At 46.3% G+C, this 25,901-nt stretch overlaps 1 protein-coding gene across 1 annotated transcript in view; it reads left to right on the top strand.

The window, feature by feature from the left end:
• The window catches only part of NPAS2 (neuronal PAS domain protein 2), a 145,362-nt gene that overhangs the window by 85,602 nt on the left and 33,859 nt on the right, over window positions 1-25,901 (top strand). The window contains exons 5-10 of the mRNA XM_077749382.1: window positions 620-709; window positions 10,831-10,951; window positions 12,002-12,115; window positions 23,427-23,545; window positions 24,238-24,320; window positions 25,073-25,179. Coding sequence (XP_077605508.1) covers window positions 620-709; window positions 10,831-10,951; window positions 12,002-12,115; window positions 23,427-23,545; window positions 24,238-24,320; window positions 25,073-25,179 — 634 coding nt within the window. The remainder of the gene's footprint in view (window positions 1-619; window positions 710-10,830; window positions 10,952-12,001; window positions 12,116-23,426; window positions 23,546-24,237; window positions 24,321-25,072; window positions 25,180-25,901) is intronic.

Here is a 25,901-nt window from a genome sequence, read left to right as displayed (position 1 = left end):
CAAAAAAAAAAAAGAAAGAAAACATTGATGGCCTCCATCCCTTCTTTTCTATCAGAAGCACCTAGAACAGCATGCCTCACATACAGTAGATACTCAGTAAGTAATGTGAATGTTCTTTACAAATGGTTCCTCCAGGAGGTATTCCTCCTAAGGCAATGAATGAAGGCAGAGGTCGACCCTGACTGACAGTTGTTAATGCATCTGTTAGGTCCAATATCTTCGGGTAAATGTTTCCTGCTGAACTCAAAGGCATATTGGGGATAGGGAGATGGGAACCATAAAATCTCACTGACATCTTTTAATGGTAATTGTAGTGTTTCTGATTCAGCCCAATGGGATGCTTATCATTAAAAATGCTTAGGTAATTTCCATGGCTCAGTTTTGTCTCATGATTCCAAGAGGTAGGATTCCAGTGAGTCCTTTAGTGCTTTGGCAAGCACTTTGCCTAGGCTAGATGAATCTGCATCCTGTGCGAGGCCGAAAAGTGCAATGAGGTTATTTGTGGAAATATTCTAAGAATTACACAACAAAGTCAGTGTTGTGAGGGGGGACCTTTGCTTCAGTGACATCCTCCATTAAAGCATGGCTAAGGAGCCTTCCGCTGTTGCATTTTCCACAGGCGTTAGACGGCTTCATCATCGCAGTGACCACAGATGGCAGCATCCTCTATGTTTCTGACAGTATCACGCCTCTCCTGGGGCATCTACCGGTAAGTAGATCTGCTCTGCTGACCTCTGCCAGTACCCATTATCATCTTACCTTGAGAACCATTCAGATCTCAGATCAGGGGTGATGTAGGTATGAGGGGGTCTGTGCGTGCGAGGAGAGTTAATGAATGTTCTCAACAAGGCCCCAGGGCCTTCTAGAGGAAGGGCGGGTGCAGGCATGTGCCATTCTGGAACAAGTGAGGCACCAAGATCTTGGCAAACCCCAACCTGTCAGGGGGACACAGGGGCAGGTCCTGACCCTTCTGTGGCCCAGAAGCCATGCAGCAGCTGAGCCAATGAGAGTCCCAGCACAGTTAGCATATCTTAGAGCCTGTACAGAGGCTGATGGATGTCCCTCCAAGGGAAAAGCCTACTTCCTGGGTCAAAGCAGAATTGGTGGAGGAATGTGCAACAGGTGGCCGGAGATGGGATGTGATTTGGGGATCACTGAGGACAAGTCTGAGATTGCAAGTGCATCATGACACTTAATGGTAGTAAGGGATCTGTGGCAGGGGTGATGGGGGGATGGGAGGAGAGTTGAACTATTCTGGGAAAACATGTTTGGACCAGAGAGACCTTGGGCAATGAGAAGGGTGTGGGCAGCAGGAAAGCCCTGACGTCCAGGGCAGCCAGGTGGAGGCTCAGAGGAGGGATGGGTGCTGCTTGACAAAGGCCATCCTAGATGCCCTTCCCTCCCCTTCTTCCTCCCTCTTTCCCTACCTTCTTGCCTCTCTGCCTTTCCTCCTCTCTCCCTCTCCTCCTTCTCTCTGCATAAGTCTTGCTTGTGCCCTGCTAACCCCCATTCACCAAGCAGTACCTGGCTGGTGGAGGATCCACCTCTGGGATCTCTCAAAAGCATTTGGCCAGGCTTCCACTTCCTGCACACCATTATTTATTCCTATGGAGCCTGACCTGTCAATGACAGCTCTACCAGGAGCATCCCGATTGGGATAAAAACCTCTTCTCTTCTCTCTCCTCCCAACCTCCTGCCGGACCGCCTAACCCCACCACTCCCCACTCCCGGCACCTGGGCGGACAGGTTGGCTGGAGGATGTGATCAGAAGGGTAACTGCTTTCCCTGGCTCCTGTACAAAGAAAAACCTGGGCCAGGAAGACACTGGAGGACCACGGCCGCCTCTCCTTAGCTGCCCCTGCTGGAGAGCAGTGTGGCCTTGCTCCATGAGCAGCTCAACTTCCTTGGGGAGATGAGCCCAGCTTTGCTACTGGCCCAGGATTCCACATTGTCCTGGGTTACACTTGTCCTTGGAAGCCACTCCCCATTGCATCATTTCTGCAAATGACACTGTGTGGAGATCAAAGCCATTGTCCACATTCTTTCTTTGCTTGGTCATTGTGTGCCGTAGCCCGGAAAAGCAGTTTTTACCTTGCTTGGCAGATGCCTTTGAATTACCCCACAATCTGTCTAACCTTTGTGTTTTGGCCCCCTCCCTGCACCATCTCCAAGTGAATTAGGCTTGGTTGGGGGGGGGGGGGATTATCTCCTCTTGATTGATGTCAGAGAGGCTGGTGCTCATTTAGTCCCAAAGAGGCAAGAGTGCAGTTTCACCCTGATTTTTATGAGGCTAGAATAGTGATGAGGCTGATATGAGGAACACAGAAGTGATCTCACCAAATCAGCCCAGCTTCTTTGGGCTGACCTGAGGGCTATGAGGAAAAAGAAGTGATAGGGTGCTTCTTTTGTGTTTTGTCTTGAAGGGATGGGATGGGATCATGACAGGCACTGATTGAAAGCAACTCCGTGGAGCCTCCTTAATGGCCCAGGAATGAGATGCAGGAGCCCAGAGCTATTTGGGCAAACAGGATTTGCTCTGTTCTGCTTTATGCTTTTGTAACAGTTATCTGATGACCCAGTTGCTATACATGGCAGAGGGGTCTTAGTAAGTCTGGAATTCTGATTTGAAATTACAGAGCATTTTAGGACCACCTGTACGAATGATTCAGTAACTCTGGAAGGGTCAGAAATGACCCTGTCCCTAGCTTATCAATGCTAGAGATCCATATGAATCATGAGTGTCTGTCAATATCTAGACCCACATCCCAACACACATAGAGTCAGCCCTTAAGAGCTCCCCAGGGGAGGTGAGCTCAGGATGGGCAATCCCCAAATGTAATTTCTATTTACTTCTAACTTATATTATCTGCTTTACCCAGAGCATCACCTCTTCTCCTTTTTTTGCTTGCATCTTTGCTCTCGTGGGTGGACAGGGGAGATTAAGGATGGACACTTCCCAGGTGCCAGTCAGTCACCAGCTGGCTGAGCAGAGGAGCCCATCCAGGAGAAACACCTCTATCACCTCTACTTTACAAAGAAGGAAACCCAAGGTGGCCTAGCCAGTAAGGGGTAGAGCAGGGCCTAACCCAGGCGCGACTGCCTGCAGAGCCCAAGCTTGTTACTACTAGGCTCTGGTGTATTCCTGATGCCATGGGTTGGAGTTATCATTCAGGAATTCTGCTTTTGGTTTAAGTCACTTCGAGTCTCACTTATTTACTACTCAGCATGAGCCAAGGACTTGTCCACGGACAATGTAGCCATTGGAAAGGCCCATGTGAGATTATTTTTCCTTAAGGATTTGCAGTTTTGTTGAGAGATTTCACCTGTTGAACCATTAGGGCCTAATAGGAAAATAGCCAACATGTATTGAGCACTTACTATGCTCTGGGCACCATTAAGAGTCCCTTCTGTGAGTAAATATGTGTAAAGCACTTAGTACCTGGCACAGAGCTAGAGCTATATCACGTTTGCTCTCCTTATCCTTATAATTCTTACAATGACTCTGTGAGGTAGGTACTTACCCCAGTTCACAAATGAGGAAACTAAGAGGTTCAGGTTCCATAGCCAGTAAGCGGTAGGGCTGGAATTTGAACTCAGGCACTTTGACTCTAGGATTTGTTGCTTAAGCAGTATTCAGAATTCTATATAAGACAGAGTAAAGTTCGGTGTTCTCAGGGTAGAGTGACTGGTTAGGAAGAGAGGATGCGGAAGTGAAAAGTAGTGGTCAGTCTTCATCAGTCCCTCCTTGAGGGAGGGCACATCCAACAGAGATGCATTGTGGGCGGGGGGGGGCAGGAGGCTGTGGGCCCCTGCAGCAGTGCCCCGTTGGTATCAAAGGCTGGCACACCAGGGGTTAGGTCCCACTGTCCCTTGTGTGGCCTGGAATTGGAGGTCCATCCATGATTGGGAAGGTTGGGGGATAAAAAGCAGCAAGAATTCTTTTCTATTTTGAGATCATCAGGTGTATAGTCTCTCTGTTTCCTTCCTACTACTAGAAACTCAGACATGTCAAAAGCCCCCATGATAGATTTCTGTATAGCAATCTTCTGATGAAATATGCTAGAACTTTCTTTACCAGTTTGATAGAGAAAAAAAGAAGAAAGTAGCTCAAAGAAGAAAATGGTTTTAAGACAAAGTCAAAACCTTCCCATGGTGGTGACACCAGTACATTTCAGTATCTAGAATTAACGAACACAGGCGGTCAAAGAAGAAACACGGGCATGGCGGATAAGCATGCTGACAGGAGACCCAGGGCTAAAGGGAGCTTCTGGGAGGAAAACTTTCCAGGAAAGATCTAAGGGACTCTAAGTCACGTGCCTCTGACAGACTTGGGAAAGAATAATATGGCTGAGGCAGAACCAAATGAGAGACTCAAAGTAGGCGTAATCTGTGTTTCCTACTTGGACTTTTCTTTGAGTTTCTAAAAAACTAACTTTTTTTTTTTAAAAAAAGGTTGCTCTTTTGATTTGTTAATGATTGCAATGTTTGCTGAATGAGGGGGACAACCCTAGGCCCAGGCCCATAAGGCGGAAGTCCTGTCTCCAGCCCTGAGCACAGACCCCAGGTGCCTAAGTGTTCATTGGGTGATAGGCTGAGGTCATAAATGGGGCTGCTACCTCAGGAGCAATTGCAGACAGCTCTGCGGCCATAGGAAGCACCTCAGAAGTGAGAAACGTGAGCGTGGACAACCAATACCACTTGCCCAAAGGAAGATAATCTAAGGGATGAGTAATTATTAAGTTGGAGAAATCTTTGGACCAAAAAATACTTCCGTGGAATGCTGGTTTTCCAGAGCTCCAGCAAGCAGTGCAACATCAAAGTGGGATAAGGGACCAAATTCCTGGTGAGGATCACAGCAGGGAGAGGAGGTCACAGAAAAGGAAAGACAGAGCCCTGGGTTTGTGTTACCACACAACATAGCAGCAAGTCCATAAAACACCTTCCAGGAAACATTGCTCTGCCCTCCCTTCCCCACCCTGCCCTCAACTTCTGGAAGAGCCCACCTGATCCCAGTCACCTGGTCAGAGATGGCTTTGGGTGGGGGCTGAGCTGGGGGCCCCTCTGTCTAGGAGAGGTATGGCAGGTGTGGCTACATGCAGCTCAGAGTTGGTCACAGGGTAAAAGAGTCCAGGTCACCTGTTAGATTGTTTTTATTTTAATGTGCTGCTTTATTTTCATAAAGCATAGATACAGAAGTATGTATAAAGCTTACATTCAGTTTTTAAATTAATGATAAAGTAAGCATGAACATATAGGTAGCTGTCACTGAGGTGAAGGGACAGAATATAGCCAGGACTATGGAAGCTCCTGTCTGTTCTTTTCCCATCACACCCCTACCTTCCAGCCAGAGATGACCATCTTCCTGGCTTTTAAGATCATTGCTCCCTTATTTTTCTTTGCAGCTCTAGCAACTTTTGATTTGTCACTAAACACTATAATTTAGTACTACCTCTTGTTTAACTTCATGTAAATAGAGCCATAGGAAATGTACTCCTTTTGCTCAACATGGTTTATGAGATCCATCCATCCCACACTGTTAGTAGTAGCTGTCATGGGTTTATTTTCATTGCTGCTCAGTATTCCACTAGAGGAATGGGCTGAAATTTCTGCACCCATTCCAGTTCGGAAGTCCTAGAAAGGGCTTTTGTGAGAACATGCTGCATGTGTAGCATTGCTACACAACTATGCGTAGAATTGCTGGATTATAGGGTAGGTAACCCTCACTGCTACTAGGTAACACCAGGTTGCTGGCAGTGGTTGCACTGCCTGCACAGTTGAGTTCCAGGTGCTCCCGGCCACAGAACTGGGATTGTCACGCTTCCTACTGTTTGTCAGTTTAGTGCATGAAAGCATCTCATGGAGTCTTAACTTGCTTCTCTCCCCGCTAATGAGGTTGTGTGTCTTTGCATATGTTTGTTAGCCATTTGGATTTCCTCTTGGGTGAACACGGTGCTTATTTGGCTATTTTGCCATTTTCCTACTGGATTGTCTAGTTTGTTTCTTGTAATGATTTGTGAGCGTTCTTCCTATGTTCTCAACACTAGTCCTGTGTCAGTTGTTGTTTGAGTCGCCTCCTATTCACTCTGCCTTAGGGATACGGGTACGGAAGAACCCACAACACCCAATACTGGATATGTGAGCTCGACAGCCGTTTATCAGTCACATCCACTCATAGCCTGGAGGGGAAGGACCCAGGGCCACATGGGGCTGCACTCTGGAACAGTGAACCAGCAGGGGCCTGTGAGAAGCAGGCTTCATAGTAACAAGAGGGTGAGGTACTCCCTGATTCCCACAGGGGTGAGATTGGCTTGTTTGAATAATTTTACCGGCTGGCAGGGAACTAAATCCTCTACTCAGGAATGAGCAGGAACTATGCTTGACCCCTTGATAAGGAGCACTGTTTAGGTAGGGACGTTATCCGTGGGGCCAGAGTGTGAAGGAGAATTTTCAGTTGCACAAAATCAAGGCCCTCACAATTCTGCTTGGTGACAAGGCAGCAGTTAACACTGAACCTTAGTTTTAGGACTTAACACCACAGTGTGTGTTGCAAATACATTCTCTCACTTTTGTAGCTTACCTTTCCCTCTCTCAGTTCTTTTCATGAACAGAGATTCTTCTTAGTTGGTACCTTTGTATCGTAATTAATTCTTCACTACTCTAAGGTCAAAGTGACTTCCTGTGCCATCTTCTGAAAGCATTACTGTTTGGCCATCAATTTGATTCCGAATATAAGTTGCATCAAAGCATATCGACTATGCTTCCAACTTTCTGGCCCCTTAGGGAGATCAAGGCCCTGACTGCTTCCCTGAGCCCATTCCTGCCTCTTCACCGTATGAAGCTTCTCTGGGACTTCTCACGATTGCCCTTTCCAACCGTAGCCAACACATCTCCAGCCAGAACTGCCAGGGCCTGTTTGGGACATTGTTGGACAGAGTGTCCACCCAGCTCATTTCCAATTCAGCTGGCCAGCCTGTGTGCTCCATGTGCAGGCTCTCACTTAACTTTGCTGGGTGGGACTGATCTGGTGCTACTGGTTTGTAGGGAGAGAGGAAAATGCCACACTGTCCCCCAAAGCATTTCCAGATCATCCCCAGGATCCCAGGGGCCCCCAAGAAGAGACATGGGAGATGTGCACCTTCGGATTTAGGAATATGCATTCGTATTGAAAGTATTCTTGGTAAAGATTCTTTGATAAAGCAGCCAAGGACATCCCAATATGTTGGATAGATGACCTTCTGCCTCCAACAGGTAAATGATATTCTAGACACTGTGATTCAGCTGTGAAGATGGCTGCAGATGGCAAATGCCTTCCCTTGTCTCTGTAATTGCTGTCATTTTAATAAGCAGAGCTCAGCTCATTCAAGGGACAGTTCAATTGCAGATATAATTTGCTCTCCCATAAGCATCAGGGTTTAAATTTTCAGATTGTCATTGTTTGTGTTGGTTGTCGGCACATGGAAATGGCATAATAGTGATATAATAGTGAAGAGAGAGAAAGAGAGAGAGAGAGAGCTGCTCTGCGCAAGCACAGCCCTGAGCCCTTTTAGTGTATTAACTCATAATTCTCACAACCTCCCCCTTGCCACCAATCTTCATCCAGTGTTCACCTTTATTCTAAGCAGAACTTGTAGCCTGAGGTGCCCCTATAGCCCCATGACCTACCAACTGCCTTCCACAGAAGCAACTAGGTAAGGTAGCCCCATAAGCCTGCTCTCTGTCATACATCAGGGGAAGGGTGCTTCCACCTGACTCTCTAAGAAAAGGCCGTGGAGTGACTTCATCATCATTTTCCTATATCTGAAATGGCTTTAAGAAGAAAGAATACTGTCCTCTGTGAGCATTAGTCAGCATCTAAAAAACTAAAGGGAACGAGCTTAAAATAAAATCAAGAACATCAGAAGGAACTTGGAGAAAGCCTGAATGAGAAGATGATAGCACAGGCTAGTGAGGGGTTTGCAGAGTCTTTGCCAATGGAGATCAAGCCAAGCCGGGGTGCAATGGAGCTAGGAGTCCCTCCTTTTCCTCCTCCTGTCCATCAGCTACCGAGTGGTGTCTCCCTTCCTCACAGCCCCTAGAATGCTGCAAGAGGGAAGGGGCTTGCAAGCTTCATTGTGTTTCTTCCCAGTGCCAAAGGCAGTAGCTGGCAGGCACATGATACCCCTCAGTGTTGGGTGGATTATGCTGTTGAATGACCTGTTTGGACTCTCCCTCCTCCTGCACATCACATCTCCCCATTCCCTGTGCCTGTTCAGACTCTGACCATCTCTAGCCTGGTTTCCTGTGCTCCCTCTCTCCTCAGACTAGAAACCTTAAAGGATTTCTTTAAAGCACAGGTAGAGTCCTGCCCTGCCTTCCTGTAGGTCCCTTGGTGGGTTCCGTCTCCCCCACCCCAGGCACACAGGACAGGGCATTCTCTCCTCTGGGGCCTGCTTTGCTCTGGCCTCACTTCCCGTTGCAACCCCTGCCTCCGTTACTCTCCTCCCTCCCCTGTGATGCTTTTGTGTATGCTGTGTCCCCTGCCTAGAGCACCCTGGCTGCCCTGAAGACACCATCTTGTCCCCCAGATCCCGCTCAAGGATCCCTCCCTGTGGGAATTGTTCCCTGAGAGCCTCTCTGTCCTTGTGACTGGATTTGACACACCACACTCACTGTTCTAGGGGTGCCTTGTTTTTACTCCTTTTACTTCTTTAAGCTAGTCGATGCATTTTTCTGGAAGGCCAAGCACCATTTGATGTCAGGCATATAGGAATGAAGAAGGAAGACAGAACCCCTACTCTCCTGGGGCTCCTGTTGGATGAGGCAGGCAGAGAATACACATCAGCATGTGAATGAACAAGAAAACTTCAAGAACTTTCTAAAAGGGTTATTAAACACTTAATCACACTGAGCATTCATTGAGTGAATGCTGTGTGCCCTTTGACCAGCAGCTCCTGGCACCCTCACAGCTTCCTCATCTTTTGGTTGAGCAAAGCCCAGCCCTGAGTGGGTAGAGCCAGCTTCCAGTCCCAACCTAGGCCAGTGTGGTATAGGCAGACCAGCCCCTCACCAGAGGTTTCAACATGCCGGAACAAGTGCTGTGAGAGGCTTCAGAGGCCAGAGCCACAGTAGCCAGGGTGGCATCCATGGGTGCTTTCTCAGAAGCAGTGCCTTCAAAGCAAGGACCTAAAAGGATGCACGGGAGTTAGCCAAACAAAAGGAGTGATACACGATGTCCCAGTCTCAGGGTGCAGCGTGGGGAAGTCTTAAAAGGAAGAGCAAACCTGGAAGACGAGAAAGAAGGAAGTTTAGAGGGTGGGTAGTACATAGCCTCAGAAGTGAATGGGGAGGTTCAGGCTTTGTCATGAGAGCATTTGGAAGCCAAATGACAGTATGTTTTGTTTTGTTTTGTTTGTTTTGTTTTGTTTTGTTTTGTATTGGTTTGTTTTGTCTTTAAGTAAGCCCTGTACCCAACATGGGGCTCAAACTCAAAATCCTGAGATCAAGAGTCACATGCTGTACGGCTTGAGCCAGCCAGGTGCCCAGGTGCCTTTAAGCAAGGGGGTGACCTGATCTGACACAAGACTCCTTCTGGCCTGCTGGTGGAGAATAAGTTGCACAGGAACAAAAGTTGATGTGGGAAGACCAGTTTGGTCAGTTTAGTCCCCAGATAAGAGATGGTGGTGATCAAGACTAGGGGTTGAGGTTATGGAAATAAAGAGAAGGGAGGAGATTTGAAAGAATTTGAGGGACAAATGTCTCACAGCACTTGGACATTGTTTGGATGTGAAGATGAGGGCGAGAAGGGGAGATGTTGGGAATGGGATGGGCAAGGGGGATGGGCAAGTGACCAACTGGCAATACTGTGCATGGGGACATTGAGCTCAGGGGAGGAATGGTAGGGGAGCTCAGGGTATGGGTGCAAAAGAATGAGGACATTAGGGATGTCCATGTGAACCTCGGGTTCCCAGGGGACACACAGCAGAGTTGCCTGGATATACAAATTTAAGAGTGTATACAAGTCGTGTCTTAAAAATGTATGAAAGCATTAGTTTATTGCGGGAGACTGAGGCAGCAAGAGACGTGCCTGTGTTCTCTCTCTTTCTCCTCTGTGAGCTTCCACCTGCACTAGCCACTATGGGAACCACTGGCCACATGCAGCTATTTAGGTTCCAATTAAAAATCATCAAAATTAAATGCAATTAAAAATTCAGTCTTCCGTCACACCAGCCACATTTCAGTGCTCATCACCACATAGCTGGTGGCTCTCGTAAGGGACAGCACACATTAGAGACCATTTCCATCATCACAGACAGTTGTATTGGACAGTGCTGTATCTAGATTCTACATCTTATTCATTTTGTATGTGCAGTGCCTAAGCACTCGGGGGAAAAAGTGCAGTTCCTTCGACTGGAGGAACCTTTAAGAAGTAAACAGGGATTCGTTTGTTGGCCTAACGGTCAGGAAAGGAACCCCATGCATTCTTTAGAGCCCTTCACAAGAGTGACAGGGTTTACACGGGGCCCCAGGAGGAACACAGAAGTGCTGGCAGGTGGGGCTCCTTCAGGGAGAGCAAGACTCTCTGCTTATTTGTCTGATTTAACTCTTACTTCTTTCATGGGCTCATGGGCGATACCATAGCACATTTGCATTGGAACAAGTGAAATGTTCTAGATCATAACCCAGGATTACAGAGTGATAGAATTGAAAGTCTTTGCGGAAAATCAGATCTTGAACTTTTCATTTCAGAGAGCAGTTCTGAATGGTCCTGAATGTCCAGGTTTTGCTTTTGCTTTTGCTTTTATTTTTCATCTTCGTTGAGTGTGTACCTTTGTTCTTTATTTTCTTTTTCAGTCAGATGTCATGGATCAGAATTTGTTAAATTTTCTTCCAGAACAAGAACATTCAGAAGTTTATAAAATGCTCTCTTCCCATATGCTTGTGACAGATTCCCCCTCCCCAGAATACTTAAAATGTAAGTTTACCTTTACTGGTTTTACAAGATGTAAAGATAAGAATTTTACTTTGGAAAGGAGGTTAGAATGAATTAAGAGAGGGAAGACTAATTTTAAAAACAGCTTTCCTTGTGACTCAGAATATTTCCAAGGGCCTCAGAGGTGTATTTTATTTGAAATTTAAAGTTAAAACTAGAGTTTTATGTAGCAGTAGTAGTATGTAGTAGAATCATATGACATTTAACTTCTCTGTGGAAAATTTGAAAGCATGGCACTTAAGAATAAGAATCTGTTTTGCCTGTAATACAAGAAGTTCTTCTTCTTCTTCTTCTTCTTCTTTTTTTTTTTTAAACACAAGAGTCTTTTGGTAACCAAGACTGCAGAAATCAGGGAACAGTCTGCTTAGTTTGGAGGGCACTGTAAAGTTAGATGTATATGTTAACTGAGTAACCAACTGAAAACTGAATAATTAGGTCAAAACTCCAAATCCTCTTCTCCTGAGGCTGTGATCTGGTTATTTCTATACATTTGCGGTTTTTATGGAATTTTAAAGTTTTCCTCAAAATTGGCAACCCAGATGGAAAGGGCGGCCTCAGTGCTCGCTGAACTGTGTGCCGTGGTGGAGGTAATGCAAGTGACTTGTGCTTGTTCAAGCCTTAGTCCATTTTCCATGAATAATTTGTCCTGCTGTATATCTGATGTTACTTCAAAGCAACGTGAAAAGATTAAATTAAAGAGAGCAGCTCTATATGAGCAGCTTTATTTTAATACACCATATGAAAACAACCGGAACTAATCAATGCCGACATAACCAACCACAGACATCTGTGAGCAAATTAAGACTAATTGGGCCCAAGTACGGAATGCAAGAATATCTATATAGACTATGGGGGGGAACCCCCTGTTCTGCAAAGGTTATAAAACCATGTCCAAAAGTCAGTCATAATGAGAGAAATGTCCTGGCCGTGTGTAGACTAAAGCCCATGAGTTACACAAAGATAAACTTGTTTAGTCTAGAATCTATGTTGTACTCATGTTCCTTTTTCTTTTTTTTTCCTTTAACGGCCCAGCTGACAACGATTTAGAGTTTTATTGCCATCTTCTCAGAGGCAGCTTGAACCCAAAGGAATTTCCAACTTATGAATACATAAAATTTGTAGGAAATTTTCGCTCTTACAACAATGGTAAGCTTTAATTGTCATATAATTGCAGCAGTGTCTTTTATCATGCAAACGTGCACACGGGGGCATAAGAATCCCTGAGGGAGGAGGAGTGAGAATATGTGCTTTTCATATTTGCATTTGGATTTTCATGTTCCCAAGATGTGTTTTGTGCTCGTAAATGCTGTCTCCCATTTGAGAAGAACGCACTCCCACACTTGTTTATGCCAGTGCATGAAGTCCCACTGAAATGCACTTTATTCATGTATTTATTTTCAGGCTGATCGAGTAGTTCTGTACTGTGGGAAACAGCTTCCAGTTAATAAAGAGCAGGCTCAGCCTACACACAGCCAAACAGGGCTTCATTGTGACATGAAGATCCATAACCTTGGTTTCTGCATCTTCAGTCTCCTTTTTCCAGAACTGCTGTGAGCATGTTCTTATGGGTCTGGCACATAGGTCTTCTGCTCACTCTGACCCTAATGCATGGAAAGTGGCCATTTTACGAGGAGTCAGCAAAATCCACATTTGGATGCATTATCAAGCAGATTAGCCAAGTATAAAATCATACTCTCTGAAAGTACCCAGATGACTAATGGTCCAAGCTCCAGCTGTACCTCTAAAGTAGACTGACACCCTCAGTTTCACTTTTGACCCTAGGAAAATGGGAATGTAGGCCCGATGGCAGAACTTTTGAAGTACAGTCTGCAGCCCACAGCCCCACTGTGGAGCCTAGCACAGAAAAGCCTACATTTTATTTGCTTCGCTCCTCAAACATCAACACAAAACAAATCACTTTGAATGATCTAACATTTCATAAAACCTCAAAGATAGCCAAAACAGAAGGAAATGTTGACAGGGATGGGGGGGCGGGGGAGGAAAGGAGAAAAATACCAAAGGAAAACAGACAGGAAGATGAGGCACAGAAATGATGGATGGACACATGGAGACTCCAGGGAGTTGATGGCAGCCCTGCTTGGGCAGCCTCTGGACCCATGATGGAGTCCATTACCCGCCAAATCAGACCCAGAGTTACCATTAGAATCAGCCAACGTAACGGCCCCAAATCCTAATGCTAAAGCTAGCCAGGATCTTTCCTTCACCCTCAAACGATCCTCTGTTGTTTGCATAAATATACCTACTTTGTCTAAAAGTCTGAACTAGATGCTAAACACTTTGGTCCTGCCAAAGTGATTTTCAAGCCTAATATTTAGGGCTCATGCTTGGATGAGGGACTCCTTGGCTAACTTGGCGCTGTTTGGGAACCTACCCAAACGGGGTTCCTAAATGGTTGGAAGTGAAGGGAGGTCAGCTTTTGCAGTGGTGCCCTAAATCTGGGCCAAAAGGATAAAGCCAAAGCCTGACCATGCCTAACCCGACTCCTCTGAACGGCTTTCCTAACCCTCGTGAGATGAATGTTCCATGAACCACACAAATAAGTAAATGGTAGCTGGTTGGGCTGCCTAGTTCAAGAAAGTGACCTACGAGACACCTAGTAGGACACACGGCATGATGCCAGCCCTGGTGAGGCAGCTTGTTAAAACCCAGATTCTAGTTCAGGAGATCTCAGGGTGGGGTTGGAATTGTACAATTGGAAAGAACCTTGGGCTTCTAATGAAAGGGGTCATGGACATTGTGAAACACCGCACTATTGTGATACTACATGCCATCCCATAGAAACTGTAATGGTACTCCTCACGCCTATGGTGCCCCTTTCAACAGCTTTATCCTTGAATTAATATAAGCAGTGGTTCGCAGTTTGCTTAAAGTGTGTGTTATGGCCATGATGCCAGTTGCTGGAATAGCAAAACATCCCATGTGGCTGCGTTCGAGGAAGGGGAAGGCACCCTGGCCCCCAGAGTGCCAAGACTGTGGGAAGTCTGGGATGCTGCACCCACGTGTCCCCATGACAACGGCACACCGCTTAATTAAGGAACAGACCTGTGATTGGCTGCTGAGCAGCAGTCACATCTTTTGTTAATTTACATTTCCACAACTCTCCGTTAAGATGCTGCTGAATATCACTTTGAAGCTTCCTGTCGCTTATCACATTTTAGAGGGTTTCAAGGAAAGAGGCAGGCTCCAGGCTTCATTGTGAATACCTGGGTTGTTGTTGTTGTTGTTTTAATCAGCAAAGCTTTATTTTCACTTCAAGATGAGACAGTGTTTGTTTGCCTGAAAGAATGTGTGGAAATTATGTGTGAATTTTTTTCCCGGAAACTGTTACTGCTGTAAACACAGCATTGAAAAGTGGATGATTAAAAACCAAGAGTTCCAGAATGTCTTTCCAGAGCCTGTTGAACAAACCAAAGTTGAGGGGGCTTTCCCGAGGCAAGAGTCTTCAAATGTAATTGTGGGAAACCTGAAATATCATTCTCACTTGGATGAAAAGAGACCACAACAATGTCAGAAGCAAATGAATTTCTAAGATGGAACCCTATGAAATCACCAACATTCAATTATTTTTGACCTATAAAATAGAGTTTAACGTACCGTAAGAAATACTTTAATTTTGATTTTGTAGGTTTACATCTGAATAAACGTTGGACAATAGCTCACCTTAGGAGTGCTTCCTAAGTCCCAGGTCCTGGGCCCAGTCTTTGCATTGATAATCTCATTGAGTCCTCCTGCCAACCTTATTAGTGGTACTATTGGCATTGTCACATCTTAACGGAGGAGGAAACTAATGCACATAAGAATCAGAGGTGCATTTATGGCAAGTGGGAGACCTACATTCATACCCATTCTAACCCTGAGCTCCTACCCTTAACCCAGCGCTCTGCTATGTTTGCAAAGCAAATCTGTGTTGAAATTAAAGGTGTAGATGCAGCACACAGGTCTGTCCCTGCCACCAGGCATGCTGTTGGTCCATGATGTCCATCCCCGTGCACATCAGATGTCCTGCACCCATGCACCAAGCTGTTTTAAGGATTCCCAAGATTTGTTTGAAATCAAATGGGTTTATGCTCCCAGATCTCTAAAAACAGGCACAAGACACCATAGAGGCCGCATGGGGAAGCACCAGGGTAGGTCAGGAGGCAGAGCGAGTAGGAGATGTGGGCAAGAGCTTCCTAGTGTGGTTTCCGTGGAAAAGATTGACTGGGGCAGCATAAACAGGCTTCGGTTTGGTGAGTCTGAATAATTTTAGTAGGCTCTTGGGTAGAGGGGCTTGTCTCTAGTTCTCAGGGACCCGGGTGATTAGGGCAAGTAAATAGTAGTAGCACAGAGTCTGAGAGACCGATAAAGGAGATGGTTGGGGTGTGGGCCCTAGGTTGGTTGGTTTGCCTATGAAAGGTGCCCTGGAAAGTGAGTCATGCCCTATTTCTAGGAATTGGCCAGCCCTGAAAGGAGCAGTTCCTCTAGGGTCTGCAAGGCCCCAAAATGTCAAAGCACCAAATACAGAAAGTACAAAATGTGGTTTGTACACAGACACCTCATGCAATTTCCCTGAGTCCCCAGGCATGGCACACCTTGCAAAGCAATATGTTAAGTAGAGAAGACAAATGATTATGAACATTGGTTTTATTTTAATAGAATCCCTGTGCACACTTCAAAGAACTATGTAGGAAACCCTACCCTGGTCCGTTTTCAGGAAAAGTCCTGTCATTTCTGTAGGGCTGTTGAGTTTATGGAGCATTGCCTGGTGCATTCTCTTTTTATGCCTGTCAGGAAGATACAGGTCTCTCTTTTTTTTTTTTTAAATGGTTTTTTTTTTGTTTTTTGTTTTTTTTATTTCTAGGCGAGAGAGAGAGCGCGAGCAGGGGAGGGTCAGAGAGAGAGGGAGTCACAGACTGAAACAGGCTCCAGGCTCTGAGCTGGCAGTCAGCACAGAGCCCGATGCGGGGCTCGAACCCACGAACCGCGAGATCGTGACCCAAGCGAAAGTCGGACGCTTAACCGACTCAGCCACCCAGGCACCCCACAAGTCTCTCATTTTTATCAATAATGGAGTGGAAAGGGTGATGACCTTTACTGATCTGTGAACTCATTGCACCCCTTCCTGGGCCTCTGCAGTCCATACCTGGTATATAAGTGAAGCTCACTCAAAGTACGTTGGCTTAGACAGAGGCTCAGAGATCCTAGCCCTGGACGTAGGGGACAGAGGCATGGCTCAGACCCAACTTTTGACTCATAAAGAAATAAGGCTTTTCCAAAACTGAAAGCTAGTAATAGAGCTCTCCTTGACTGACTCCAGACCCCACCCCGGAGATGGAATGGTGGCTTCCAGGAGGGCTCCTGCTACTTCTTTGGCCTTTAATACAAAGCAAAGATTANCCCACAAGTCTCTCATTTTTATCAATAATGGAGTGGAAAGGGTGATGACCTTTACTGATCTGTGAACTCATTGCACCCTTTCCTGGGCCTCTGCAGTCCATACCTGGTGTATAAGTGAAGCTCAATCAAAGTACGTTGGCTTAGACAGAGGCTCAGAGATCCTAGCCCTGGACGTAGGGGACAGAGGCATGGCTCAGACCCAACTTTTGACTCATAAAGAAATAAGGCTTTTCCAAAACTGAAAGCTAGTAATAGAGCTCTCCTTGACTGACTCCAGACCCCACCCCGGAGATGGAATGGTGGCTTCCAGGAGGGCTCCTGCTACTTCTTTGGCCTTTAATACAAAGCAAAGATTAAATCCACTTTGGTGCGTGCTGGGCGAACTGGCACATGTGTAACTTCTGGTTTGTGAGCTGTGTGCACTGGGTGGCCGCAGACCAGTGCATGGTCAGTGTATGGTCATCTTTGGTCTCCATTCTCTCCCCATTCTGTGTCCCCCACCCCCATCAAGTTCTTTCCCTACCTGGGTTCCTTGGGTGCTCCCTGATGTCCTTACCCAGGCCCCTCAGCCACGTAGCCCTGCCAGTAGTGTTCATGACACACTTTCTTCCATGCCTCTTGTTCATCTGATCAACCAATTTGCCTTAAGGCTGATGGAGGTGTGGGCTGTGACTCAAAACTCAACATCTGTAGGTACCCTTGGACCTTAAGCCCTGTCGTCAGGGCAAGGGAGACAGATTACAGTGATCCAGACAGGGCTTTTGGTGACCCTTAAATTACCTAGATAAAGACCCCCATCTGCTTGCCTGTTCACTCAGATTACTGCTTAGAATTCATCTGGCTCTGTCACCAGTATAAGTAGGTCGAGTTAGGAATTTGGGGTGTGGGGAGGCACAAAAGCACCTTTGCCCTTGTTATTGAGGTTCAACTCTCCAGTGGGACATGTCCAGACTCAGCAGGCGATCATGCACCTCGGCTGCACAGACACAGCAACCATTGCCTGAACACTTCAACAAAATGGAATGTTCCCCTGCTTCAGTATTTGCCCATCTTGGTCACTTCTTCGGACTTCATCCTTTGGTACAGATGTTTTGGGGTCGGGGTTGGGAGGGGAAGGTGAAGATGGTACTTCCCATCTTTAACCTAGATTTTTGATAAACGTGAAGAAGTACGTGTCAGGAAATGGAACAAGAAAGTAGCCTTCCTAGAACTTTTTCACTTTAGGACGGTTTCTAACCAAGTCTGTGAAAAGCTTTATGAGGGAATCTGAGCTGGGATACGGAACCACATGTCTCCTCCTCTTCCCATAAAAAGCCTACTGTCTGATCTTGGCCATGTGGCCTGGAGCGCCAGAAATCACCACTGGTGGGAACAGCCCCTGGTCTACCTCTGCTCTGCACATCCTTTCCAGAAGAGGGGTGAAATGAAATTAACTTGATTCAGGGCTATGTTTGTCCCATAACAGATGTTTAAAAATACCTCCAACAAGTACACCCTTCCATCTTTTTTCCTTCTCCAGTTCAATAGAGGAGCCTCTGGGGCCTCTCCCAACCCCCCACCCGAGTCCCACGGCCCCACCCACCGCTCTTACTGGAGAGGAACCAGCCACATGATTTTCAAAGGCGTAATGAATAGACTTTGCTTTCAGGGGTCCTAATAAACAGGTTCCAGTTCCTGAAAGATAAGTTCATGCCAAGAAGAAGGCAATCCTCTATTTAAGCCCTTGCTCCTCCCCCAGACTTGGATTTAAATGTGCATCTGACTGAAATCCAGAAAGCAGTATTTCAAAAGTTGTTGGTGTGGTTCCAAATAGGTCACCCTCAGCAAACATTCCACTCTGGGCTTTCCAGAAACCACACACCAGAGTATAAAAGTTTCCCTGCCCTCATTTTACCTATTTGCCTCTAACCACACAACCAGATTTGAAATACTGGCAGAAATGGAGGCTTTTTTGCTTACAACACTTGAATCCGTATGTTCCGTGGGATTTCTGTAGGTTGCCTCATTTTATGGCTTTAGGGGGTTTTTTTTGTTTTGTTTTCCTGAGCTGAATTAAGATTTCTCAGTTAGGAGAACAAATCCACTCCCACCAGACCTCACTGAGAATGGAGACCGTGAATTTAGCACAGGAAGGACAGCCTCCGGGAAAGGATGTGTCATCTATCTGTCACTGGCCCCCAAGAGCAAGAAGGAGAGTGTCCTCTCCTTCCCCTCCCCCCACAGGGAAGTGCCACATCTTTCTCCAGCAGTGGTCATTGCTGCCAGATTAGATTGCGGAGGAATTAAGAACACAATAAAGAACAAAATGTTACCCAAGGTCATTGTCCTGCTTCAGCATCTAGAGCCCATATTGAAATGGAGCAGTGAGGAACGGTCATAGGTTTATCAAACACATCTTTCTCCTTGTTGCAGCCTGGGAGCAGGGCATTTCTGTAGAGATTGTCCAGTAATTGTGATAAAAAATGTGCACAAGACATCCCATTGGAGGACAGGGGGCAACTTCCTGTACAAAGTTCACTTCCCTGAGCGTACAAATCATCGGGCCCTGTCCACTCCAACCTTCTGGTGGATATCTTGTCAATGCCATTACAATCTCCTGGCCCCCCCAAATACTCATTTTAATTAACAAACACCGAGGGAAAGAAGATATATTTAAGTGAGACAAATATTTTCCCACCTGAGTAATTTTTTCAATCCAGCAAATTGCAAACCTTAGCTTTTTTGTGTGGCTCTCCGCCTGTCTCCGGCCTTGTTCATTCTTTCTGATGCCAAACAGAACTGGTGGAAAGAAAGCAAAGAGCCACGCCTTGCCCCAGCTAGTTAGGTGGTGCCCTGGGCCAGAAACCAGGGCAGGATTATTTTGCTGCAGCTGTCCTAAGAACCCAATAACCTGGCTATTCAGAACACATCGGGTAAAGCATACCATCCCACGAAAAGAAAAAAAGAAGACTCTGAAAATAGTGCTTAATTAGAGGGAGAAGATTTCTTGTGAATGTTCAGGAAATTATTTTTCCTAAACATTCCAACACTGTAGACCAGACATTTTGGACATTTATCATAAATGAGATTTGAGAACATTTTTCTTCTCTCAGCAAGCCTCCTCACTGATTTTTTCACGTCTTCCTGAACACCTTTCGGCTTTGATTTTCATTTGTTCTAAGAAGTGCTGAGAAAGCTATTTGTCACTCTCCTTGTGGACTATTAGTGTGCTTTCCTACAGCTGTTGCAACTAATTTATCATAAGCAGGCCATCTCTGATCAGAATACTTAATTGTTTAGGCCTGATGACGGAACCAGTACTGAGGAACCATAGGTTCATCTTCTTCCATTTCTTTCTACACCTTTGCTATTAGCTAATGTTCACCATCGCCACCTCTGCTTCTCCTTCATTCTTTCTTACCCCTTGGCAAACATGTCTCACGCTACTTGAGACCTCTCTTCCCCTTCAGACATCCTTATCTTCTTTATATGACTAACTTGAGAGGTCACCTTTGAGATGGAAGCCAACCCCAGACACCAGGAGAGACAGACTTTAGTCACTCTTATTCTCTGGAGAACCTCGGGGCTCTCTTCTGTTCAGAATCCCTAGAGTGCAAGCCCAGGGCAGAATTCTTCCAGGGTCTCTAAAATTTGAGACTGTGATAAAAGGTTCAGGAGCAAAGAAGGGCTTGATCACCCCCATGGCCTGTTTTAATAGGAAGGCTAAAAGCAGAACACCGCCTTGCATTTTTCTGAGCTTGAGACCCATATGGGCATCTGTGCTGTTTTCACCGAGGGCAACTGCGACATGCTGATTTGCCGCAGACCTTGTCCAGGTCCTTCTGACCAGTGTAAATGCACCAGTAGGTCAGTGAGCCAGCCCGAGTGGCAGTGGGACCCAGGACCCTGCTCCGCAGGCACCCTCCCACGGCAAGCCAGCCCGCAGCAGCACCAAGCTGGGCTGCAGAAGCGGAGCCCCAGTGAGGTCTTGAGGCTTGTGTGTCCGTTGTGGACTGGGATCAGAAGTTCTCTTCCCCAGCAAGGTCTTAAGCTGTAGTTTGGGTGTGAGATGGAAGGTCTTCTCGTCAGAGATGCAGTCAATAAACACATGTTGAGCACCTGCTGTGTGCAAGATGCCTGCTCAGAGCAGGAGACAGAGAACTAGACCCAGTTCCTGCCATGGGGAAACCTGTGTCTTTAGCTTTGGGCAAGAGTAAGATCAATTTCAAGTAAGACAACCCCAGGGGCAAAAAATGTAGCAAGAAATCATTGCTTTTGTCTGTGGCAAGGATGCTACGTGTGTGTGTGTGTGTGTGTGTGTGTGTGTGTGTGTGTGTGTGTGTGTTGCAGCAGCGGAAGAAAGAAGTAGGAAAGTAGACAGGGATCTATCTGATAAATAGGGCTGTGTCTGCATCAACTGGTTAATCCTTCCGAGAGGCTCAGGAAGCCAGTTGTAATTAGATATGTTTTTTCTATTACTTAAATTGAAACAACTAATTAAATCCTTAATTAATGTTTTTTAACTACCTTGGGATAAGAAGTGCCAGAGAAGTTATTCTAAGTGCTAAATATTACTCTGAAGTCCCAGGGAGCAGTTTGCTCATGTGTTGACTCTGGAATCTGTGAGGAGGCTCATGCTGTGAATAAAAGTCATTTGAATCGCAGTTGGCAAAATGTTTAAAGTATCTTCTTCCCCTTGACTTACCCCAAGGTTATCCTGTTGGCCTCTGTTACAACTTTCATCCTTGATTTACCATCACCTTTGATCAAGCCCTCAGCTGCTTAAGGTTTGGGGGGAGAAAGCTCATTTAGAAGAGGAGTTGGCTTGGTTCTGGGCCCCTCTGTAAAGTATCTAGCTTATCAAGTGCAGGCTACAAGCAATAATGAAATTTCCCCTGTGGGGTGCATTTTCATCTTTAAAATCTTAGAAGTTATAAAAGGACTGATATAAAACTGCATTGGGAGGCAGCCAGGGCAGCTAGTAAGCTCTGCAGAACATTTCACATAATTTCCGTGGTCTCTGCCCCTTGAAGAAATTATTAGGGGCTGGTGTTTCCCTCTCCCACGCTCCTTCTGTCCCCGTCTTCCTCATGGTAGATCACCAAAGAAGGCATGACTCTTGATGCCTTCTTGATCCAGAAGGATCATTCCAGCAAGGCACATGGTTTAGAGACAAATGAGAGAGATTTTCTCTAGAAACTTCCAGAAGGTCCTTAGAAGTTTGCTTCGAAGGCCTAGATTTTCTGAAAGAGTGGGGAGAATTTTATTAGGTCTTTATTTGGAAGTTGATGTCTCTTAGATTAAAGCAGCGAGGGTATTTCCCATCTGGGAAGTTTTTTAATGTCTTTTTTTTATTATGCAGATGTTCACATCAGCAGACCCTTCCCTTAAGGGATTGCCTCCTCTCCTCTTGGGGAGTCCCTTGGCTCACCCTCCACATTAACCTACAATGGACTAAGCCAACTAATGACAGATGTAAACTCTGCAGGGACCACTGTTTTCTACTTTGCCCCTTTTATATTCATGTTTGGAAACATTTATATTAATATTTATGTGAATGAATTCAGAGAATATGTTTGGTAAAATGAATTTATTCATGTTAGTGGATAGAAGACCACATTATAGAATCACTTAGAAACCTACGAACATATAAAACCAAAATTATTGGAAAGCTAAAATCCAAAGAAAGTCTTGCAGATTTCCTTTTAGAACGCATTTCATTTTCTGTTGCTTTATATGTTCTCAAATTGGAAAACACAACTATGTTTAAATCTACAAGTTCAGAAATGTAGTTAGAATTCAGGATCTAGTTCAGGATATAATCAACTACATCTGAAAAAGAAGAGGTAGTATAGATTATCTAGCATAACGATCCTCAACCCCGGCTACAGTAGTAAATGCGGGAGCTTTTAAAAGCCCCAGTGTCTGGCCTTCACACCTGGAGTCCCTGAATTAGCTGATCTGGGAATGGTGTCTGGGCATCTGGGAGGCCATGTAAAAGGTCCCAAGGAATCCACTGGGTAGCCAAGTTCAAGAATTCCATAAACATAGTCCATCGACTTTTCCTATATTTAAAGGTTCTTTTTCCCACCGAGCATATTCCGCCTAGAATAGCAGAATTGTTCCCAGACCCAAAAGGTAAAGCAGTTCTCCACAGTCACTCTGAAGCCAGCTCCGTAGCTCCCGAGGAAGATGGCAGCTGGTACCAGCTGGCACCTCCGCGGAGGACGTGCAGGGGCCTGTTCTCAGCCCCGAGGTGGGCACAAGCCCTGAGCAATCCCCTGTCTGCCCTGTGAGAACTTCAGGCTTGGAGTCGGAAGACCTGGGTAGAGTCTCGGCTCCATTATTTCAATTCTGAGCCACCTTGGATAATACATATAACCTTTCTGGGCCTCAGCAGCCTCATCTGTGGAATGAGGAAAGTCACACCTTGCCAGACTTGTGAGAATAGAAGACGTTTGTGAACAGATTTGTCACCTGTGCAGAGCTACAGAACTAGCGAGTTTGTGGGGGACACTGCGTGCCTCTGGGCAGCACCCTGGGTCCTGAGCCCATTTCCTCAGTCGCACCGGCCAAGTCCGGCACCAGCCTGGGCCTCACGTGGAGTTTCAGGGCAGAAAGCCCTTGAATCCCAGGTGTGCTGTGCCAGAACCGGGGATAGGAAGGGGGGGTCAACAAATGCCAGGGGCCCATCAGATCAGAAACCACGTCTGACTGGGGAACACACCCCGAAGTGAGAACGTGGGCCCGTACTGCAGAGCGAGGCTCTCTTCTCCTTTTGTGGAATGTTCTTCCCAGCACAACAGTTTAAGTGGCTGTAGGACTACGGGGAGCGAGAGGCAGGGTAGTCTGCTGGTACTTGGATTCCAACTCTTTCTGGCTATGAGCAGGTTACCTCACAGCCTGGGCCTCCCATTTCCCACGCAGGGTGGATAATAGTAGCACCTACCTCACTGAGGTGTTTGTTGTACGAATGAAGAGAGCGAATGAACGTGAAGCCCTGACCGGCAGTGATGCCAGGTCGGGGTCGGCCGCTGTGCCACACAGAGCTAACCCGTCTGCCTGTCTCCTCCCACCCCAGTGCCTAGCCCCTCTTGTAACGGCTTTGACAGCACCCTTTCAAGGTCCTGCCGGCTGCCGCTGGGGAAGGAGGTCTGCTTCATCGCCACGGTCCGTCTGGCAACACCACAGTTCTTAAAGGCAAGTACCTGGGAGAGCGTGCATCCTGTGAAGCTAGGACAACTGAGTCACGTTTAGTTGCAGTTCGTTAACCGTCTTTATGGGAAAGAATAAGATGGCAATGAGGTTGCTACGGACTCTGGAAAGTTGGAATGTCTGGTTTCGGTACCTGTGAACTGTGCCACACGCCCCTTGCCCTAGCTCTGCTTTCCTAGGAGCTATTTTGCTGGAAGGCAGCGTCAGCTGCTGTTCAGCCTGCAGAGATGCTCGTTCGCAACTCTGTGGACCCTCCTCCCTTTCACACCAGCGTTAATACCACTCAGGGTGGACGGAGGTGAGGACCAAGTGTCAAAACCCAGGGCTTGTCTGTATTCTCTCACCCGTGATCGCTCTAACATCCATGGCATGAATGCTGAGTTAAATTAGTCATTCAAACTCAGATGAAAAGCCATTTTCCACATGTTTACCGCCCTTCCAGATAATGGGAAGGGAGTGGTGTGACATTTTGGCTCTTAGGTATTTTTCCCCAGCTTGTGAAATAAATTTAGTATCAACTAATACTGAAATTAGCTACAGATGATGAGTTGCCGCCCAACACAACTTGGAGACTTGCTCTAAATGGTTTTAACTTCTGTTACCCACCACGTGTTCTTGAACCGACCTAGGGTGAGCATCTGGCACCCCAAGCAATATTTTTTTCCCTTCTAATACAGGAAATGTGCATAGTTGACGAACCTTTAGAGGAATTCACTTCAAGGCATAGCTTGGAATGGAAATTTTTATTTCTGGATCACAGGTTTGTGAAAAGAAAAACATCTTTGGGTTGGGTCCTTTTCAAGTGTTTGTTTGCATGAGCCAGGCTCTCCTTGGGAGAGAAAAGTCGGGCCTTGTCCCTTCAAGGAGAAGAGCTTTCTGGCAGCAGGGAAAATGGTTCCTGGCCAAGAGCGAGGCAGCTCCCCTTCAACTTCAAGTGGATACGATCCATGTTTGGGTCCGAGCATCTCAGGAGAGTCAGTTGCCACAGCCTAGGGCCGTCATTGGGATACTCTCACCCCTGGCCCACTCGGGACCCTCTCCAGTCCCTGGAAGGCAGGGGCATATGGGAGAGAAACTCCTCGTCTTAATTTTCTCAATACCCTCTTGTCCCTGTAACTTAACCTTCTTTCTTTCTTCTGTAACATTTTTCACAGTTGAAGGACGAGAAATCTCCCCTCCCCAACTTTAAGTTTTTATTACGCGTTGGGACTGGACTGACCCAGTCGATAGCTGTTTTTAGTTATTCGGTAATGATAAAATGTATTATTATTTAACCCAGGTTATGCTAAGGAAACTGAATATCTAAATGCCGGAAGGGTTGAGCACTTTGGAAAACACAGCCTCTCTGGTTCGAACCATTGCAAAATTATCATCCTGCCCTCGTTCTTGAGAAATGAGGTCTCGGTGTTGATCATGAAACGTGCAGACGGTACCCTCAGTGTTGAGGTGCCGCCACAGTGAGTGTAGTAGGCAGACCTTGCTTTCTGATGAATTATCCCCGTTGCTTGGCAGAGCCCCTCCCATCATAGGATACCTGCCTTTTGAAGTTTTGGGGACCTCAGGCTATGACTACTACCACATTGACGATCTGGAGCTCCTGGCCAGGTGCCATCAGCACTGTGAGTACCGCACACCCCGCCCCAGCGCCCAGCGGCCTCCAGCACCCTCCACAAAGCCCCAACAGCAGGACTCTGGGTCCTGGAAGTCCGCTTATTACTTGGTTTCTTCTTGAGGAGGAACACTTTGTTTTCTCTAAAATGATGTAGGAGTGTGGCAGAGCTCCTTGTGGTTTGAGTTTTTACCTGGAATTGACTTTGCTCTGCCTCCTCCCACCCCCCAGCACCTTCCCAGTATCCTTTAGATTTGTAAGCTGTTTAATCTTACATGAGAAATAAGGTGAGTGATGATGGCCATTTTTTTTAAGTTATGCAATACATTATTTTAAGTTTATTTATTTTGAGAGATAGAGAGCGCAAGCAGGGGAGGGGCGGGGGGGTGGGGGACAGAGGATCTGAAGCAGGCTCTCTGCTCACAGCAAAGAGCCTGACACGGGGTTTGAACCCATGAACCATGAGATTATGACCTGAGTTGAAGTCGGACAATTAATAGACCGAGCCATCCAGGTGCCCCTATTCAATACATTTCAAAGACAAACTACTGAACTCACATCACTGTTCATTGTAAGCAGACATATATTGGTCACAAGCTACAGGCCAGATACTGAACTAGACCCAGTACATAAGGATGATCAGACTCTCCTTGCTTGTCTGCAGGAGCAAGGTCTAATGGACGCTTATAGGATGCTGTCCCTGCATTGGGAGGAATGTGTTCAGGATACTGG

Source organism: Crocuta crocuta, unplaced genomic scaffold (assembly GCF_008692635.1).
Source record: "Crocuta crocuta isolate KB4526 unplaced genomic scaffold, BGI_CrCroc_1.0 scaffold118, whole genome shotgun sequence".
In the NCBI taxonomy this organism is placed as follows: Eukaryota; Metazoa; Chordata; class Mammalia; order Carnivora; family Hyaenidae; genus Crocuta; species Crocuta crocuta.
Note: the sequence above shows the minus strand (reverse complement) of the source record. Positions and strands in the feature narration are given on the sequence as shown.